The 21,270-nt window shown below is 41.9% G+C and overlaps 1 protein-coding gene across 7 annotated transcripts in view; it reads right to left on the bottom strand.

The window, feature by feature from the left end:
- Nucleotides 1-445: 445 nt before the first annotated feature.
- ELMO1 (engulfment and cell motility 1) overlaps nucleotides 446-21,270 on the bottom strand; it is a 526,001-nt gene continuing 505,176 nt past the window's right edge. For all 7 annotated transcript variants that reach the window (XM_025464640.3, XM_049093811.1, XM_049093813.1 and 4 more), the window contains 3 exons: nucleotides 16,562-16,644; nucleotides 7,425-7,502; nucleotides 446-1,837 (listed from right to left, as the gene is read on the bottom strand). In XM_025464640.3, coding sequence (XP_025320425.1) covers nucleotides 1,637-1,837; nucleotides 7,425-7,502; nucleotides 16,562-16,644 — 362 coding nt within the window. In that variant the 3' untranslated portion in view covers nucleotides 446-1,636. The remainder of the gene's footprint in view (nucleotides 1,838-7,424; nucleotides 7,503-16,561; nucleotides 16,645-21,270) is intronic.

Below are 21,270 nucleotides of genomic sequence, written 5' to 3' on the forward strand. Positions count from 1 at the left end.
TTGACTTAATTTATTCCTGGTCTATGGGTTTGCATTCTTTTTTATTGCTAAATGTGCTCCCTCAAAGTGTGATGTGTTTAATTTGGTCAGTTCTGTACATTATAAAATGGTAAGGAAGAAAAAAAGAAAAGAGGAGAGTCCCAGTTAGGAGGTGACAGTGTAATATACATGGTCAGATTTTCACATAGTAGGTCTTTCACTACGTGAAAATCTTCTCCATGAGTTGAGATGGTCTTTAGAAGTAACGTTCTTTACTGATGCTCTGAGTGTATGGTGACCGGGCAATGGTTGAGTCCCCTAAGGCCAGGCTTCTCAAGAGTTAATGTGCATGCGGATCACCTGATTCTGCGGGTCTGGGGTAGGGCCAAAGATGTGTCTGACAAGCTCACAAGTGACGCTAATGACTGAGCAGCAAGTCCCTAAGTCACCAAATCAAAACAGCAACTCATCACAATTAATTTTATTCCACAGCATGTATAAGGGAATGTTATTCTCAGGAAGATGTTTAGGATTAAAATAATTAAAAAAAAAAACCTTGAAAGTACACACATTTATGTATCTCTTCTTTTCATTAAATATATATCTGTTTGGCAAAAAAATGTTAGACTCTTTTGTACAAAAACAAAGCAAAACAAAACAAAACAACCAACCCCAAACCCTTGCAAATTGTCAATACTTGTAATAATTACAATGATGTAAACTTGGATGTCTGACAGCTTGACCATCCTGCGGAGCCTGTGTTGTAGCAGAACCCCCAGGAGAAGGTAACACCAAACCCGTAGAGAGGGGCCGCCTGCCACAGAGGCATTTAGGTTTAGTATATTAGAGATGGGGATGACGACTGATTTCACCAATTGTGCTTTCAGCTAAGGGGCTGGAAGGGTGTGAGGCATGAAGAAGGCAGGTGTGGGTTGGGGCAGAGAGAGGACACCCAAGACTAGCTGGCGAGGAAAGAAGGTTGGCCACGGTCACAGTGCAGACGTGGAGTGGGCATGGGACCTGGGACTGTGTCCGGGAGACCCGGTGCCGGCCACAGCTAGAACGAGGCTGCTGCTGCTGCTCTTGGAACCAGAGCAGAACAGCACAAGGCAAAGGCCTGCATGGAGTAAAGAAGGGACTGGAAAGCGGATTTCAATTCACATGGAACTGGTGGTGTGAGCGGACTCTAGAGAGAAAGGGAATAAGGAGGTGGTGTTTGGTTTTCTCCAGCAGCTAGGCTGTTTCTTCCAGACACAAGCATTGGGACACTCCCTTCGGTCTGATGGGCAGGTTTTGGGGCAGTCTGGTGCTACTGGCTTGCACCCTCCAGGGAGGGAGGATATGCCTGCTGGGGGTTAGGATGGAAGGGCCCCTTTGGCTCTCTTCCTGGCGGTGGGTTTTGCTCTGCTCCCACCAGTAGACTGCAGCAGTGGGAAGTGACCTAAAGCAATGGAGTCTAGAAACAGAATCAGGGCAGTGAGCAAGATGCCAGGGAGGGGCAGAAGAATGTTGGGGGTAGAGGCGAGGCCAAAGAGAGTGTTGACCCACAGCTTCTCTTTACCGCGAGAGGGTTCCAAGGCGTGGGTGTGTTTTCATTCTTCTCTCCCATTAGCTAGATTTTCCAGTTTTGGAGGGGGCGCTTCCGGGCCCGGCCACTTCAGTTACAGTCATAGACGAAGTCATAGTTGCTGGGCTCCTTGGGGATGGGTGGAGGTGCGTCAGGGATCTGAATGTTTTCCAGGTCAAGGAGGCGGAGCTTGATTTCCATGCTGAGCAGGGTGTCCAAATCATTCCGGGTCAGCTCACTCATCATATCCTTCCCCAGCAGCGCATTCAGTCCGTCCGTCCAGATACAGTACTGGTGGAAAAGGAGATGACAAGGGTAACTACTCACGACAAGAATGGTGACAGTGGTTAACGATGATTACTCAATGTGCGCTAGGCTGCGTGCTATGTGCTCTGCCTATAGCATCATTTAATAAAGTTGACACTTGTGTTTTCCTCTCTGTTTTGCAGATAAGAGGACCAAGGCACCGAGAAACCAAGGAACTTGGTGGCTTGGGGAGTGGGTGGGATTTGAACTCAGGCAATCTGACTCTAGTGCCTGCACTCTTCTGTGCAAATAATACCTTCTTATGTAACAGCAAAAAGATCCGAGTTCTGCATGACCTCACAAACCTCTAACATCCTACCTATGAGTCTGATTTTAAGCAATTGGTAGGCTATATCCCAACACGCCTAGACTCAGCATTAGGTCAAGCTTGCTTCTTTCCTGACTCCAAGCATGGTTCCTGGTTTAGTGGCTAATTTCTGCCTCTCCAATCTGATTCTAACACTCATGATGACAAGCCACTCCCACCCCGAGGAGTATTACCAATGGTAGTTCCGCCTTGGCATTTCTCAGCAAAAGGGCTAGGAAATAATGTTTTGCTGCCCAATGTCTGGTGAACAAGGCTACAATTATTGGTTGATCTTCATGGGAGGTGGGCTACCTCCCTCTCTCTTTTCTCTGAGTCTCTAGTTTCCAGGTTTTTTTTTCTCCTCTGGGTCTGGGAAACCTGGTTCCTAGGGGCGTCGCCCAACTTGGAAAGTCCTCCAGAGCCCCCAGCTAAGAATTTGGTTCTTCCTTTCTCATTAAAACTGACCATGCCTTTGTTTCTCCAGGAGACAATGAATTCCTCGAGGAAAGAAAATGTACCTTGTTTATCTCAGGACCCACTTTGCTCTTGTCATTTCCCCTCCGAGAAGCTGTAACCTGGGTTATGAGGGTATCAGAGCCATAGTACCTGGTGTCAGAAGTAGCTTCTGCTGTCAGCATCTAAGAAAATTGCCTGCATTCTAGATGCTGTGATCTGCTTACCTTTTAGGATATCCTAGTCCTATATAGGACCTCTGTGATAGCATTTGCTCTGCTCTTACTGTCAGACTAGTCTTCTTTCTGGAATGTGCCCTAGATTCCCCCCTCTCCTGCCCTCACTGGGCCACATTACAATTCCAGGCCCTGTACTTAGTCTGATCTTTGTACGATGGTTACCTGGATTAGGTTCCAGAATATAATAGCAGATCTTAAAATAAAATGTATTACAGGACTGCAAGTACTTTACAAATCATAAGTCACAATGATCTGGAAATCTCACCATGATGCACATCAGTGGCACCACTTTTTAAGCTGAGGGGATGCACCATGAGTATATTATGAGGGTATATATCTGAGTAGTACAGCCCTGAAGTGTAGAACTTTGCCTTGTTTGTGTGATCTCTGCCAAAGCATATAACCCATTTAAACATCAGTTGAATGCTAACAGACATCTGGAAATATTAATGTCCTCATGAATATGTTAGACAGATTCTGAACTCATCTAAACACTTGTTTCCACATAAATAACCTTCATAAAGATAGATACTAAGGTTCTACCCTGGAGATCCTGATCTTGCAGATTGTGGGTTGAGTAAATTTTACTTATAAAAGCCTCCAGATAACTCTGATATACTTCCAGATATGGGGACCACTGAACTCCATGCCCTCTGAGGTCTCTTCCAGCTCAAACGCTGTTTCATTGTAAATCCCTTAGTACTGGATTACTGTTTTTTGTATAGCCATTCCAGGCCTGGCCAGCTTCCTAGTACAGATTAATTTAACCCACAGGAACACTTTCGTGGTGCCTTTCTTTTGAGAAACAGCAGGTGCAGAAAATTTCATTAAAAAGTACACCAACCAATAAATAAAAACTCTGTATTCCTGAATCTGAGTTGGCAGTATCAAAATGAACTTTGAATGTATTTTGTCTTTAAAGAAATGATGTTAACTCCTAGCTTTGTCCATAAAAAAACTAAACATAATGACTAACCAAGTAATAGTAAGCACACCTAATGCCCAGATTCTAGTTGCTAAATACCATTTTCTACCAAAAGGGACCAAGGCTCCCCAGAGAAAATTCACGAAACATGCAAGATGAGCCTGGAATATTTTGTCATAGTAGAATGTGACTGCATATTGTCAAAGACATCTGGTATCATGTCAATAGGACTCAGAAGCCAACCAGAAGATGCTCCTACTTTCTCTAGATAGGACAGTTTATTTATTTATTTTTAAAAATATTTTATTTATTTATTCATGAGAGACATAGAGAGAGAGAGGCAGAGACACAGGCAGAGGGAGAAGCAGGCTCCCTGTAGGGAGCCTGATATGTGACTTGATCCTGGGTCTCCAGGATCATGCCCTGGGCCAAAGGCAGGTGCTAAACTGCTGAGCCACTCAGGGATCCCCCTAGATAGAACAGTTTAGATACTGCAACCCACTAAAACACAAATATTTTTAAATCCATTACTTCATAATGATACTCAAACACCAAAACCACCTCATTGTTCTCACTTGGAAGATGCGCATGACTTTGAAGACTGACAAAGAGAATCAAATATTTATTCTGCCCATTACATATAAATTGTGTAACTGCAAAGATGAGGCCAGTTTCCCACTAATAAATGAAGAAGAAATGATAAAACTGAGATATCAATCTTTTCAATGTCGAATGGGGCCAAGGATCTGGGCAATAATCATCAGTGGCTGCTAACATCCCCCAAAGAGAGAAAACCAGACACCACGGAAGAATACAACACCACTGTTGCTTAAAGTTGGGCCTCCATTAGATTAATCCTCTAATTGCCACTTAATAGGAAATATGGGAGACAGAAAACCATGCGAAATAAAGCGCAGGTGGCGGTAGGCAGAAGAATTCCCTCCTTTTAAAGGAGATCGTGTCCTAATCCCTGGGGCCTGGGAGTATGTTAGGGTGCATGGCAAAGGGAATTTAAATTGCTAATCAGCTGACCTGCAAACAGGAAGGTCATCTGGGATTGTCCAGGTGGGACTAATGTGATCACAAGGGTGCTTAAAAGTGGAAGAGGGAAACAGGCTAGGAGTGAGTGACAGAAGGGAAAGAGAGGGAGTTTCAACTATGGAGGAGGAGGGTGGAATGAGGCGGTGTGGAGATTCAATCGCCACTGTTGGATGAATGTACACCGTGGCCACGGGATGCCTTGTGGCCTCTAGCAGTGCAAAGGGCGAGGAAACGGATTTTCCCCTAGATCCTCCAGAAAGGAATTCAGCCCTGCCAGTACTTTGATTTTAGCCTGGAAAAGGCCTGCATTAGACTTCTGACCTCTGGAATTGTAAGGTAATACATTTATGTTGTTTTAAGCCACTAAATTCGTGGTAATTTGTGACAGTGGCCACAGTAAACTAATACACATAATTATAATCAGCAAAATCTTAGACTCTCAGCAAGGTCACCAGACAGATGACCTGTTTTTTTTTTTTTTCAATGAATAAATTGCAAGGAGAAAAAAAAGCACAAGCAGATGCTCCCAAGGGAGGGAGAGAGAGAGAGAGAGAGAGAGAGCAGGAAAGAGGAACCTATGATCTCAAGGAAACTGAAGAAACATGTTGACCAATTGCTATGCATGGATCTTATTTGGATTCTGATTTGAACCAAGTATCAAAGAAATAAAACACACCAAGGAGACAAGTGGAGAAGTCTGAAAACTGACTACCCTTGCTGGTATCAAAATGTTAAAAAAATCGGGTGTGATCATTGGTATTGTAGTTGGTTTCAAAGGGATGCCATTATTTAGAGATGTACACGGGAATATTTACAAGCAACTGATGTATCTGGATTTGCTTTGCTAAGAATCTAGAGGGGAGGCAACTGGGTTCAGGTATAGATGGCGTCACTTTGGCCCTGACGTGATTAACTGCTGACACTGGGGGGCAGGCACTGGCAGGAAGTAGGGAGGTTGGATCCTGTTTCCTGCCTCCCATGCTGTATACATGGTATTGGGGCCAAGGAGACCGGGTTTCTGAAGCAAGGCTCCACGGTTGGAATTCCAGCTCTATTACTTACCACTTGTTTGACCTTGGACAAGAGTCTTAACCTCTTTGTGACTCGTTTCCCTCCTTTATCAAATGGGCATAATAATAGTTTGTTTCTCTCAGCAGTATGATGAAGATTAGGTGAAGTACATAAGACATGGAATGGTTACTGGCACAGAGGAATCCAGGCTAGTTGCAATTACTATTATCTTTACTAAATGTTGAAGTATTTGGTTTTCAGAGGTCTTTCTCCTTATTTGATAAATGAAGATTATCTGTAACAGAACTTCCTATTTTATTGAGTGATTATGCAAATCGAGGTAATACATATGAAAGAGATCCAAGGAAATTAAAAGTATTCACAGGTATATGGCATTTTCCTCTTCACTATATCAATAAAAAGTGGCAGTGACAAATAAAAATTTGGCAGTCTGAGAACATTTATCCTTATCTGGAATGAACGCACACTGGAGAAAACAGCCTTGCCCAGATTTAAATAACATCCACAGTTCTACTTTCTAAATAGTTTGCCATACAGCCGTATACCTCTTAAATATGGTGGCCTGCCTGCGTGTAACAGCAATTTTATTTAAAAAGAGAAACGGTAGGCCTCAGTATCTATTTTCAGAAAGATGAAGACAAAGTCATACCCTTTTGCAAACTAAATGTCAAGTAACACAGAATTACATTTAAGCACCATTCTAAATGCAGGATTTGCATCTAATCTTTCCTCTCTCTCTTTGGGATGTACAATTTTATTCAAAAGCTTTAAAACCAGTGAAAAGCAGATACTGAATAACTTCTAAATGAGCAGAGTCTCCTAGGGGAAATGGGAAACAAAAGTCAGATTCTATTAAAATGCTCCCTTCTTTTCTAAAAGCTGTTTATGCAACCACATGCAAAACAAAAATTTGAATGGTATCATCTAAAAATAAGAGTTTCAAGCATAATGTTAGGTTCTCGTTTACAAGAGAACGAGTTACATCAACCATAGATGCTATTTCACCTTACAAATACATTTTCCTAGATCTATGCTAAATATTTTAAATATAGCTGACAGGCATGCTTCAAGAAGAAAAACAAATTATACATATAACAAGATGTCAAAAAGGAATAGAACCATCTCAAAAATAAAATTCCAACAGCAGAGACAGCCCCAAATCTCTTAAAATAACTTAAAGAAACATGGAAGAAAACCTACTTCATCAAATGTTTTAAAGAACAGAGACAAGTTTATCTTGGGAAGATCCTGACTAAAATTTTAATTCTCAATGAAAACCAAAGCTTCATCAGGGCCGATTCTTCCTCAGGGTTGACAGTTATGCCCTTGCTGAGTGTGAAGCATTTGTACATTCTTTCTTTACCATGAACTCTTGGTCAAGACAGTAAGAGGTTGAACCTGTTATAACTGGCAGTTTTAAAAGGAGTTTCCATTCTATTCTAAATCCTTTGTCTATGATTTTTCTTAGGCAGGCTTTTTTGAAATGAAATTTCTTTCCAATACTTCTCTCTGGCTTGTTTTTTAGAAGAAAAAAAGTGACACTGTCTCACAAATTAACCCCAGTGAGACCCTTACCTCGTGCTTGTCAGGAGCTATGAAGTTCAGCTGGCAGTTTGAGTCATACAAGATGGAGAAAGCAAGTTCAAGCACCTCCTACAAGGGATCAGAGAAAACACCGTCTTAAGGAAAATGGGAACATTGTTCTGCGGTTAAAAATGGCTGTGGACTGAACATAGAATATGTAGACATGAGGGGCAGTGGTGAGCTGATGGGAGGAAGGAGTATTTTTTGTTTGTTTTGTTTTGTTCACAGAACATGTCCTTCTATTCCGGGGAAGTCTATATAACCAGATCATTTAATTCTCAAGATAGTCCTTGTAGCAAGTCTGAGTGTTCCTCTTTGATGGGAAGGAGCTTGGAGAAGGAAATGATTGTCCAAAGCCATATAACTCCAAAGCCATGCCACTCTTCTTTCTTCAGCATCTCCCTTCCAGGAGTTAAGGGCTGTTCTATCTTTGATCACCACCAATGTCCATAGGGGTATGAACTTCCTAAAACATGGAAGCTACATGGGAGCCAATGAGGCTTGCGAGTCAACTCATTATCTTTAGGTCCTTTGATCTCTGAAGTTCTATACAGCAAAGGCTACATAAAACTTAGATATTATCTAGAGGCTGAAGAATAGAAAGGAGAATCAAGGGCCCAATGCTACATTCATTCATTGGTGAGCGTCTACTGAATGCAGGTATGAGTCAGACCCAAAGGGCCAAGGACTAAGTGACACTGTCCTTTCATTGTAGCTGTATGACATTGGCTGAGACATTCAGGGTCATGTCTAACGTACGTTTTAATAGACTTCTCAAATTATGTGCTGTACATTATTGGGTACAATGATTGTTCTTTGGTTTGAGCAGTCAGCAGGATACAACCTTTGGAAGATGAGAGTCATGGCTCATCTCAACACCCTAAAAGCTCCTAATCTGGAGGGAAGGGGCCAAGTGAACCCACATTGCATTGTTACAACACACAAATATTGTGTAACTCGCACTGCATTGTTACAAAACACAAATATTGTGTAATTTCTTAGGAAGGTAGATCTTTCCACATCATTCTTTGCCTAACATTTGTCAGGGGATTTGCCTTTGACCAGTAACTCACAGCAAGAATGACCGAGAAAGAGGGAAGGCAGAGATAAAGTCAATGCTTCCAGATTTCAGAATTTCAAATGGGCTAAAGAATCTTTGCCAGGGGAACTATGAAGGCCTAGCATTAACTGGATACCTTTCCTGACACAATCAAACATCTAGCTGTTTGGGTTCTTGTGAGGTTCCTCTGTGTCTAACTTGCCTCCAGCTGTCCCCTCATTAAGAGGGAGGGGCTCTTGCTCTGAGCCCAGACGGTATCTTAAACTCTTATGGCCTCCTCACTCTGCCAGAAATAGGGACAATTAAAGGAAAGAATGCTGAGGCAGGAATGGGAGCTACCCTGTAAAACTACCTCTCTCCTCATCTTCATTACTTCTACTGTAGGCCTCTATTCAGGCCTGCCCTCCCAGTAAAGATCAATAATATTAAAAAAAAAAAAAAAAAAGTTCACCAAAACTAATAAAACAAAAACATTTTCTCCATTAAATTTGACATCTCTCTTGAGTGTTTTGTTTGTCATGGGCCCTATAGGTGACATCATAAATTGGATCATCTTTAAAAAAAAAAAAAAAAACAGTCAGGCAATCCATATTAAGAGCCTGGGATCCCATTCCTGGGATTATTCCTAGAAAATTGAAAGCAAGTGAATGCTGTATACATCATCACCTGAAGAACATAATATGAACTAAATAAATGTCTTCCCCAATTTGGGTGAACCGTTAAATAAATCATGAATTAGCAGAGAAATTTATTCAGCCAGACATTCAGTATGATAGTTATGAAGATTTGATAAAAAAGGGGAAATGAACATTATTTACATGCAGATCACAATTATGAACAATGTCTACCTGTGGACAGAGACTGAAGGCAAATAATGAGAAATTAAAATTAATGTTAAGGGGCTGGGATCATAGGTGATTATTTTTTTCTTTAAAAAATGTAACAGTTTATTTTCAATAAAATGTTAAGCTCCAATCTCATAAATTCATAAAAAATTGTTTTTAGATTAGGCACATTGATATAAATGATTTTGTACTAATCTTAGTGTCATTTATCAGGAAAACTCCCTGACTCATGATTGAGAGACTGGGAAGAAAGGTGAGGACCGGGCTTTGCTTATGAATGACCAGTCAGGATATGGTGACAGCCTAAGGTGACCGTCAGAGGTCACTAGGAAAAGGTAAAATTCAGGAATGCATTTCTGGGCTGACACTGGACAACTGGTACTCCTCTTAGGCAGTCATGTGAATCATCCCCTTGCTAACCACAGCCAGTGTGAACACCATCAGAGCCCAGACTCAGCCTCTTGACTAGGTGCTGAAGTCACCTGAGGCCAGAGTGTCAGTGTGATTGTCCTTGTGACATTTTCTCTTCTGCAGAGGCCCAGAGAAGGAAAAGAAATGATGGGGCCTGCACATGTTGGGCTCTGCCCTCCTAAGGCACAAACCAGTGAGGACGTGAATGAGTGGAGTCGTCATGACCTAGATTCCTGATAAACACAGGCAGGAAATAGGAAATTCGTGAGAATGTCAATCCCCACTTTCATTTCACCAAAGCTGCCTGGGAGGGGTGGGAGGAATTAATTCTCTGAACCACATGCCTGCATTAAAGGCTGCTATCGCCTATAATGAGTTTTATTGACGTCTCTGGCTTGTTGTCATTGAGTCACTGGTGGAGGTCAGCTCTTCAGCACTTCAAACACACAGGCTACAGAGCTGGGAGCGATGGCACCTCTCAGACTAACACTCCAGAAGCTGCCACCTGTCCAAACTGTCTGTGAGGGATAGAGGTGCCAGGAGGTGGGAGAGTGGCAGTCATGGATCTGGGGCAGTGTCCCCCTCAGGGGCTTTGTCACACTCCACAACATTCAGACATCTGATGCTCTGGGGCTTTGCTACTCACAGTCCTTTTTTCCCCTCTGGATTTGATTCAGTGAAAAATTATGTTCAGGAGTTCCTATTTTCATCCTCTATTTCATTAATTCACATCTCTCAGTAGGTGGAGGAAGGCCTGGGATGGGAGAATTCTGAAACAGGGGGCAGGAGAATCTGAATTCCCCCCTCTACCCACCAAACCAGCATGCACTAGGGCCTCTGACCCCATCTTCAACTCTTGGGCTTATGACCAGTGACAAGGCATGTTGGGTCAGGGGAGGCTCAGAGAAATTTTGGGCATGGATGACATCTTGTTTTGGGGACTGCCATTTTCCAGGGATCAAAATGACAGACTGAATATAAGAGCAGAATTTCATAGGACATGTATTCAGTATACAGTGCTGGCTGCCATTGTTTTGAGGTGACAGGTCTCATTTGGGCATTTTTTCCAGCACTCACTTGAACTATGTTGGTTCTCCACCATTTATTCAGGTCATCTTGGAGGGCAAAGACACAAGACATAACTTGGCATGTGCATGTGCTAAATATAGCCATAGACATAGCAGTAGATTTCATAGCTATAAAACACTGCTGCTCATCTATAGGTCTGGGAGTTTGAGTTTCTGTTTTAGAAGGCAAAAATTACCCATTCATGTAGTATATACTAGTAGAGGATACTGCCCTCTTCAGGCAGCTGTAACTTTCTGGCCCCACTCTATCTTAGCCTTATCCCCAATCCCCTTAGCCAATTGTTCCCCAACCCATTTTCTTCTCTGGGTCCTTTGCCTTCTCTGTCTTTGTTTCTCAATCCTATACTCTGAACTCAGTGATTCTCAATCACTCTCAAAGAACAGAGGATGTTCTTTCATATGGTGGAAGGACCTTGTGCCTTTTCACATACTCCTTCCCCCTCCTAGAAAGTCTTCCTCTTTCTCCCCTCCCTTAGCAATTCCTTTTCAATTCCTCTGAGAGCCTCTCTTCATGTCTCCCGGGCTCTCCCTGTATTTAAATGTTCCAGGACATAGACAACATTGGATTATCATTGCATGTTGGCATATAAGTCTTGTATCTACTAGACTCCTAGGGCCAGGGGCCAGGTCATGTTTATCTCTGAATTCCTAGCTCCTGGCATAGACCTGGTAGAAAGAAGATACTCAATCTCTTATGAATACAAGTGATGAATGAAGTAAATCTCAATAAAAGCCTTTTGGGTTAAGACCAGGGTTTTCAAGCTGATGTTAGAGCATTAGCTTCTAGTTTAATCTGCTTCTTATTTCTGGTTCATAAATCACACTGGAAAAATAAAAGCTGGATTCTAGGACATCGTGAGATGGAAGCTTCTGCTATGTCAGATATATACCTACCTATATCAGTAAGATCTGGTTAGATCAGTTCCTTTCTTTTTTCTAGTCCCAGGACCTTGGACAGTGCCCAGCATATCAGATGTTGAAGGAGTGAGAAGTGCATCAGTTACCCACGTATTGCTATTAGCGAAGTATTTCCCTTATGGATCTTAATGTGTCAGTTTGTCCTGCTTAGTGTTTAAGCTAACCAAAAGTCCCATGGCGCAAGATGTGAGAAACTACCCTCTAATTGGAAAAACTGTCTGAAGAGCCAATAACACACCTTGGTTATTGCCCACTACCATGTACTAACAGACCTCCTGTGGACACATTTTGGTCAGCTTTCCTTTTAAGCTGCAGGTCTCTCCTTTTCTACCAGAAGTCCCAGAGGTAGGGAACAGCAGGCCTGTGGAGTATTAGGAGAAGGGGTGTGGGTATGGGGGATTGAGGAAGGAAATTCTTAGAACCATGGGTTTCCCTTCTGCCTTTTGATGTTTTGCCTGATAAACCAGGTGTATGAACACTATAGACACCGCAAGACAAACAATCTTCATGTGTATTCAATGAAAGAGACAGGCTAGCAGAGATACTGCTTTTCTCAGGCCTCAAGGTAGCCTGGAAGAGCTGGAGGTGACTGGAACATCTTGACCAGTGAATGTTAGGAAATAGCCTCTATTTGCTCTCTTATATATGTGGCTATAGCAGTGTGCCCCATTTATTTCTCCATCCATCCATCCATCCATCCATCCATCCATCCATCCATCCATTCATCCATCCAATTTTCCATGAATACCATGCATGGCAAAAAAAAAAAAAAAAAACCAAAATAGATTGGAAAATATCATTTACTCTGTTTTGTTGATCTCATCTAAGGGGAGGAGTCTGACACAGGAAGGCCACATTGCACCCACACATATCATATGCTCAAATGAGATCATCTCCACACCTGTTTTGATATTGGCAACTTGTATCTTCTTCTCTTTCTCTCTCTCTCTCTCTTTTTTTTTTTTTTTGGTTAGTCAGGCTGGATATTTAACTGTCTTATTAATATCTTCCAAAACCAAGTTTTGCTTTTGTTTATTTTCTCTGTTTTCAGTTTCATCGATTTCAACTTTAATATTAATTATTTCTTTTCTTCTCTTTGCTTTAGGCTTAGATTGCTCTTCTCCAGTTTGGTAAGGTAGAAACTTTATTGATTTTTAAATCTTTCTTCTTTTCTAATATATATGTGTTTAATGTTACAAGTTTCCTTCCAACATTGCTTTTGCCCCATCCCCCACATCTTGATCTTATATTTTAACTCTGTTTATTTTGTAATTTCTCTTGAGACTTCTGAACTATGGGTTATATACAAGTGTATTCTTAAATTTCCAAATATTTGGGGAGATTTCCCAGCTATCTTTCTGTTACTGATTTCTAACTTAACTCCACTCTGGCCTGAAAATGTATTTTGTATGATTGCTGTTCTTTTAAATTTGTTAGGGTATATTTCATGGCCCGGAATGTAGTCTATCCAGTGAATGTCTCTTGTTTCATTAGAATGTGTATTCTGCTATTGTCAGGTGGATTTCCTATTAATGTTAATTAGATCAAGTTGACTGATGGTGCTGTTCTAAGTCATCAATATCTTTATTGATTTTCTGTCTGCTTCATCTATCAATTACTGACAGATGGGTACTGAAATCCTGATATAATGATAGATTTGTGAATTTCTCCTCTCAGTTCTTTGTCTTTGGTTTTCTGTAGTTGGAATATGATATGCCTAAGTGTTGTGGTTTTTTTTTTTTTTTTTTTTGCATATTTGTCCTGCTTAGTGTCCTTTAAGCTTCCTGGATGTGTGGTTTTGTGTGGGTTATTAATATTGGACTGTCCTTAGCCATTCTTGCTTTAATATTCTTTTGCCCCATTCTTTTTTTCTTCTGGTATTCTGATTATACATATGTTATACTTTTTGCAATTATCTCCCAGTTCTTTGAGGTTTCCATTTTTTCCCTCCTTATGATTTTGTTTAGAAGTTTCTGTTGACTCATCTTTAAGCCACTAATCCTTTCCTTGGCCATGTCAAGTCTACTGATAAGCGGAGTAGAAACATCCTTCACTTCTGTGACAGTGTTTTTATTTATAGCCTTTCCTTTTGATTCGTTTCTAGAGTTTCCATCTTTTTGCTTACATTGCCCATCTGTTCAGGTTGTGTCTTTTTTCCATTAGAGTCTAAGACACTTATAATCTAGTTATTTTAAACTGATAATTCCAGAGTCTGTGTCATAATGGAGTCTGGTTATGATGACTGCTTTGTTTCTTCAGGCTGTTTTTTCTTGCTTTTTGGCAGGCGTGTAATTTTTTGTTGAGATCCAGACATGTTGTGTCAGGCAATAAGAAGTGATATATATAGACCCTTATGGTGATGATTTATGTTAATCTGGCATGGAATTGCAATATGTTTAATATTTGCTGAAGCTTTAAGTGCCAGAGGCTTCAAATTCCTCTAGTATCCCTCTTTTTGCCTTCTCTATTGAGAACAAGTGGGCTTCCCTAAGTATTCCTCCTCAGAGAGAGTGTATGTCTGGCAGATCTTTCCGCCCTAATCCAATGTTATTATCTTGGATAATAGGTTGTGTGGCGGTAGGATAGGATATGGGTGTGGTGGTAGGATTTGGGTGAGGGATTGGATTCTATAATTTACCAATTAAACCTTTATCTTTTAGGGACTCTATATCTTGCAGCTGTCACCTTCTCAAATGGTATAGCCTTCCCCTTCCCCTCCTACTCCTCCCTTTTTCTCTGGCTGTAGAGTTTCCTATCAATTTCCTTGAGGCTCTGACTGTTGTTGACTATGTCTCTTCCACCCCCAACCCCACAGTTGAGACAGAAGGCTAAAATGAGATAAAATGGGATAAATTCTCTTCCCCTAGATAGGAAACGGGTCTGCAAAACAGAACTTTGTTATGGGGAAGTCTCTGGAATATGTCATGATTTCTCCTCCTTTTCCCCTGCCAGAGACATGAAGGGTAGTCCTTTTCAGTTCTTCACTGTGGGAATCTGCTAGGGTTACTGGTTGAAAAGCCCATGAAAGCATGCCCCCCAGAAAACTGAAACCCTGAGTTTCTCACCTTCACACTAGCCCACACTCAGCCTTCAGCAATTAATCAGAATTGTCATTTAAGTGATCCTATAATTTATAGTTCCAGTGGATTCTGCTCAGGTGAGCAGATCTGGCTGTGACTCTCTGGATGCACTTGACTCTCCAGATTCCGGGGTGGTGATTTGCCCTGTGACCTCAGTTCCTAGTAGATCCAAGAAAATTGTTGACTATTACTTTATTCAGTTTCTTCTTACTGTAAGGACAGGAGTGACAATTCCCAAGTGCCTTCCACGTTGGGACTGAAACCAGTCTCTCCACACATATTTTACATTATCTTCTCTATCCCTACTCAGAGTGCATGAGTCCTGGCAGTCTGTTTTGCTGCCAACTACACCCTTCCTGGCCTTCTCTGGGTTATAAAGTCTTGTTTCTGCCAATTTCCTCACATTGTTTCCTGTTCAGCTCCAAGTGTTATGTAACCATGGGACAGAGCTGAGCCAGTGCTGGAAATGAGCAGAGACAGTAGTCCCTGAGATTGTGCTCTGATATCAGGTGGTAGGAGAGGCAAACCATGAAGACTGGGAACCTTCATTCAGTTAAGGATGCTCCTCTGAAATCTGAGGAGTGGTACAATCCCTGTTTCCCATATCATGAAAAAGAAAGAAATGCTGTGTAACAGTTGACCCACAGACTCTGAAGCATGCCCTTATATCATTATGTTTGTCAGTTAAGCGCATCATCTGATGATGCTGTGACAGGCTTGACAAAGAAGGAATTCACATCGAGTTGAGGTGAGTTATATTTACGTGACTTAGGAAGCAGTGATCTTGTTATCGGCCTTCTTGGCTGTATCCGCTTCCCTTTACCTTCATAAATAGTACTTTTACAGTACAACTGATCTATGTGATATTTTTGGTACCAAGGTGGCTAGAGCACCCAGATCAATCTAGATAATTTTGTTTATGGATGGGTACTATGTATCACAAGATGCTGAGAGGTAGAAACAAAGAATTGGCTCCCTCGTGGCCTTCCAAGGGCAAATACCTCCAGACTGGGGGCAAAGGAAATTCTTCCATCTTTTCAAATGGTGCCTCCTGCCATACCCTCTGGTATGGAACAGGCTGTTATGATGAACAGTTGGTTGGTAAACCAGGAGGGGAAGATGAAAGATACTGTGATATGAAGAGAATTTATGCAATATTCACGTTGGGGGAAATTTTCTCCCTTAAGCTGATTTTGAGTTATTTAATAATACTTTCCATGATGCTGAAGACTATCAGGCCCTTAAATTGTCTAAAATGTTTTGAGTGTTCTGGTATCTGCCTTTCTCAGGATTCACAGAGACTCCAGAGAGGCTACCGAAGGAGGTAAAATGGAAGAGATTGGGGTGGAAGTCAGGGAGGAGACAACATGAACATAAATGGGAGGCTAGGAGAGCCCCAGAGAATGGATGAAGATGAGCAGAGAAAGCTTGGGTGACAATAGTGGGTGAAGACAGCCATCCCGAAGGTTGTTAGGAGACAGGAAGGGAGAAAACGGAAGAGGTGGGGGTTCTGAAGTGATCAGTGAAAGTATAAGGCTAAGGGATATAAAAGCAGTCAGAGAAGGGAAAAGGAGAGCTAAGTGACATGCAACAGCACATGCAGATGCATGCATGCAAGCACATGCGCACACACATGCACACTGTTACTAACACAGGGATGGGCCCCCTACCATCGCTGAATGCACTGTGCAGATAACACTATTTGCAAGAACTTTGGAAATCATACCTTGTTTTGTTTAAGGGCACCTTTCTCTTTCATATGAGGGCAGTCCTTCCCCGTCACCACAGCTTTGATATCTGCCACCGGCACTGCAATTCATAAGAAAATGAAAGTCACTACACCATGGGAAAGCTGAGATGTCAGTAAAGAAGCAGGGGTGAGCACGGTGTCTGTGGGCACAGCTGTCATTCCTGGAAACTACTGCAACAAGAGAAAAGAAAAAAGGTAAAAAGAGAAAGAGAAAAAGGCAAAATCCCAGGACCAGAAACTAAAATTGATTCTTATATTTTACTAAAAAGCATCCCTGGGAAGAAAAAAAAAATCTACGTTCACAAGCAGAATTTGGTTCACTAAAACAAATCCTAAGAAAACCCATCATTGTTGTGTAAAAGTAATGGTATCAGAATCAGCAGTAATGATACTACTACTAGCAGTACTGATACTGATAATACGGAAGAACCGCTGCTGCCAGGAACAATGCCAGGTGCTTCACACACACTGGTATCTCTTGCTACAGTACCTGCATCTATTAGCTTCTGAGTGTTGGATAACAAGGAAAATGAATTACCACAAAAAAATGAATCCGGATCTGAACACTCACTCTCCAAATTCCAGCTCTCTACCATCTTGTTATTTTTTTCTTAAATTTATTTATTCATGAGAGACACACAGAGAGAGGCAGAGACACAGGCAGAGGGAGAAGCAGGCTCCATGCAGGGAGCCCGATATGGGACTGGATCCCAGGACCCCAGGATCATGCCCTGAGCTGAAGGCAGATGCTCAACCACCCAAGCATCCCCCATCTTGTTGATTCTCATGGCAACTTTGTGAGGCAGGCATATTTTTAATCTCTATTTTACAGACAACAAAAGTAAACTCAATTAAAGAAAAGGAACATTCTTTTCTGATAGGGAAATGGTAGCTGGTATTAATCTTAGAGATCCTGAGAATAATGTAGTTAGATAAAATGATGTTATCTCATGTCTTACTCAGGACTTAGGAGGAAGATAAAAGACATGGACAGGTTTGAGCATTGGAAACTTTTTGCCAAGATCATCTGAGAGAGAAAAGGCAGTAAGATGGTTTGGAACCACACTTTAAAAAACTGTGAAATCACCTGTTCCTCTCCAATCCCTAGTCTTTTAGGCCCACAAGGCATTGTGAACTTAGGATCTGCAGAAACTTTGAGTAATCAATGCCTTAGATTCCCCTAATGAAGAAGATAATGAGAGATTTCATAATTAAAGTTCATATACCTTTACTGAGGAATTGGGTTGTAGGGGAGAGATTTAGATGAAGATGAAATGATGAAACATATAGAATATCAAAATGATACCACAGGAAGACCCTGGAAAAGCTAACATTTTCCAGGTTCCCTACAATTGCTAAGATCTTGTTCAAATCTGTTGAGAGCCCTAGAGCTTTCTCTAACCCTGGACAGAAGTGGGGTTGTAATGAACCCTTCCCATAATCTCTGCACATCCTCCCTGCTCTCTGTTCCCCCATCCACTCCTTCATCTTGCAGTCCTGATTCTAGATTGCATGGGCAGATGTTACTTGTGCTGACCGATATCTGGTCTTCCTCCCTTTCTGGGCATTGGAAGACTATACTTCCCAGCAGTCTATGCAGTTAGGTTGGGCCCCCTGATTAGGTCTGGCCGGTGAAATGTGAGAGGCAGCAGCATGCATGTGTCTTCTTGAAGGAGGCAGTAAAAAGTCCACATCCATCAGCCTCTCGTCAGAAACTGAACAGGCTACACTTTCCATCCAGATGGCACAGATGTGGGATGGCATAGCAGCCATTGGTGTGGCGCAGTCCTTTCACAGCCCATGTCAGTTATACAATGTGGGTGAGAAACTCTTGTCATAAGCCATTGAGATCTGGAGCTGTTTGTTCCAGCAGCATACTGCAGCAATGCAGCCTACCTTGAGGGACATCATCCTTTTTACCTTGGATGCTTTTCCTGCCCCTCTGATTTGGCATCTTCCTATAGATGGTCTCTATAATTCCTGGACCTACTTGTGACCACAACCGGCTGACTTCAGCTCTCCTGAAATCCATTTTTATAACCAATAATCAGCCCTGTTCCCCTCAGCGGTCAATCTGGTTGCCTCATCACTACCCCAGGAGGGGGACATTTGGGCACTTTCAGAAGTTGGGTTGACTCTGTGTTTACTTTTCAATTGAACATCCACCGTGGAAGTGAATTTGCGAAAGAGTTAACCTACCAATTCAAAAGCCTTCTCAAGCTTCAGATGGAGTTTGAGTCACAAGTACCTTGCGGAAATCTTTTGTTGTATAATATATAACATGGTCAACGAACTAGAAAGAGTTTCTACAATCTATAAATACTAAGTTACCCTTTGGCTTTGAAAACCCATCATATGGAACCCGACAAGAGTAACACAAAAGTCTACGGTGGGAGTAGTCTTCAGAATCTCTAATGAGAAGGCTTCAGGGGAGAAAAGGAACTTTTCCACCATGCTTGTGGCAGTACATATTCTGTTTTTTATATGTATTGTCCCCTGTCAAGGAGACAAGCTGCTGTATTACTCACAGGATTATGGCTAAGAGGAAACACAAAATTCTAAAAATACACTGTGGCTTTTAAAGGTTGCTGTTTGCATAGTTTGTCTCTAGATGTACTGGAAGATTAGGCATCAGAAGGGCTAGAATGCCATCCTTTCTATTCCCATGAGCAGAATCAGACTCATGTCCCTTGAATCTACACTCTGAGGAGGCAGGAGAGGGCTATTGATTACTTCAAAGTCAGGCTAGTGTTTCCATTAGACTTTTTTTTTTAAATGTGGGAGCAGTTTAAAGAAGTGGTACCCGGAGATATGAGAAATAAAAGGGTCCTTGCTGGCACCCTACATCCCACTCTAAATCCTTGGGGCATTCATTCCTTTCAATCTTTTTTCAAGCTGAAGCCTACAGAGAAGAAATAAATGATGCAATGTCACGTAGTTAGTGGGGGACAGAGTTGGGACTGTTTTTTCTTCTACTCTATGCTCTCTCGCTTAGTCATGACTTCTCCCTATTTTTGGAAGGTATCAGCACCCAAATCATGCTGAACACAGCCCCAGAGGTGGCTGGCAATCACTTCAGATACTCTAGGAAACTCTATGGCTGCTAATTTTTGTGGAAGGAACTGAAATTATGATTTAAAACAAAAATACAACTGAAAAAGTTAAGTATAGCCACCAAAATTCTTTTAGGTTTCACCACTGGGAGCTAAATTGAGGCAGAAACCACCCTAGGAAGTAGTTAGTAAGCCATGAGCAATTGCTGTATATACAGCACCATAGGTGCCTCTAAGAGTGGTGATACAGATGAGGGACAGGTAGACCCTATCCCTGTACAGTTCAGTGAAGAATCTGATCTCTAACTTGGCAGCACAGAGCGGTGGGAAGGGCTGTGCCTTTGGAGTCACTGACTGGCTTTGAATTCTAGATTCACCACTGGTTGTTCCACTTAGGGCTGAAGTGCTTGGAGCCTAACCTTCCTCATCTGCAATGTGGAACACTTACATCGGTTACATCATAGAGTTGCCCCAAGAATGACCTCCTAACACTGGACCCAGGATCATTGTTGGCTTTTCATCTAGGTAGTACAGGGTTGGGGGTAAAAGCTAGGGCTATGGAGTTGGATGGTTGCATAGATCTCTGTTCTACTGTTTACTAGCCATGAACAGGTTATTTAAATTTTTCTGTACCTCAGTTTCCTTATCTGTAAAAGAACAATGGGGTCCACCTCTCTAGGTTAGGAAGAGGGAAATTTATGTAGAGCTTTTAGCACAGTGCCTGGCATATAGTAAGCACTCAATAAATGTTTGTAATTATTCTCATTATCAATAATCAAAGTTAATTGTCTCCGTAGATTGAGGGACCTGAATTATTCACCTTGCTTCAGTGACCTAAATTGTCCACTTTGCTATCTCAGCTGCTCCTCTCATCCTCTGTAACAGGCTTAATCACCCTGTGAGGGAGTGAGCCTTTTCCTCGCTGGCCCCTTTGATGTGGGAGTGAGGAGCTCTGGCCTAGATTCTTTCAAAGGGCAGCACTGAGGAGCCTGGGGGCACCCCTGGAAAGCCATGGAGTCTAGTGACTATTGGGGGTGACAAGAGTCTGTAAACTGGTGGTTGAGATGTGGGGCCACCTCTCCTGCCAAATAGAAGTAATACGAGGAGAGATTTCCTAAACCTTAAGGGGTGATGACAGCCAAGGAGAGGCCCTCAATCTTTACTCACCCTCTCTTTATTAAGAAGATTCAATTACACTCTTTGATTCATCAATATCTCAATATTCAGCACTGATTAACTCAAGGGGCGGAAGACAATTTCCCCCTTGGTCTCAAGAGAGGGCAGTCGTACATGGCAGGAGCAGTGGCACTTGATATTAATTAAAGGAACATTTCATTTTTCTAGTGGAATGAAGTTTATGACTTCTAAGGGCTCTAAGAGGATGGGGGCAGAATGCAGAATTGGAATTAAATGCAAACCAGTGGCAGACCTGAAGCAGCAAACTTTAGTTTCCTAAGCTGGGGCCTGCTCATCCCAGGCACATACTGGGCTCATTTTACTTTTTTACATGAATACACACCCTCCTTGGCTCATATGTGCATACAGATACAATCTCTCTCTATCTCTCTCTCCCTCTCTCCCTCTTTTTCTTTCTTTCTTTCTTTCTTTCTTTCTTTCTTTCTTTCTTTCTTT

The sequence above is a fragment of the Canis lupus genome, chromosome 14 (genome assembly GCF_003254725.2).
Source record: "Canis lupus dingo isolate Sandy chromosome 14, ASM325472v2, whole genome shotgun sequence".
NCBI lineage: Eukaryota > Metazoa > Chordata > Mammalia > Carnivora > Canidae > Canis > Canis lupus.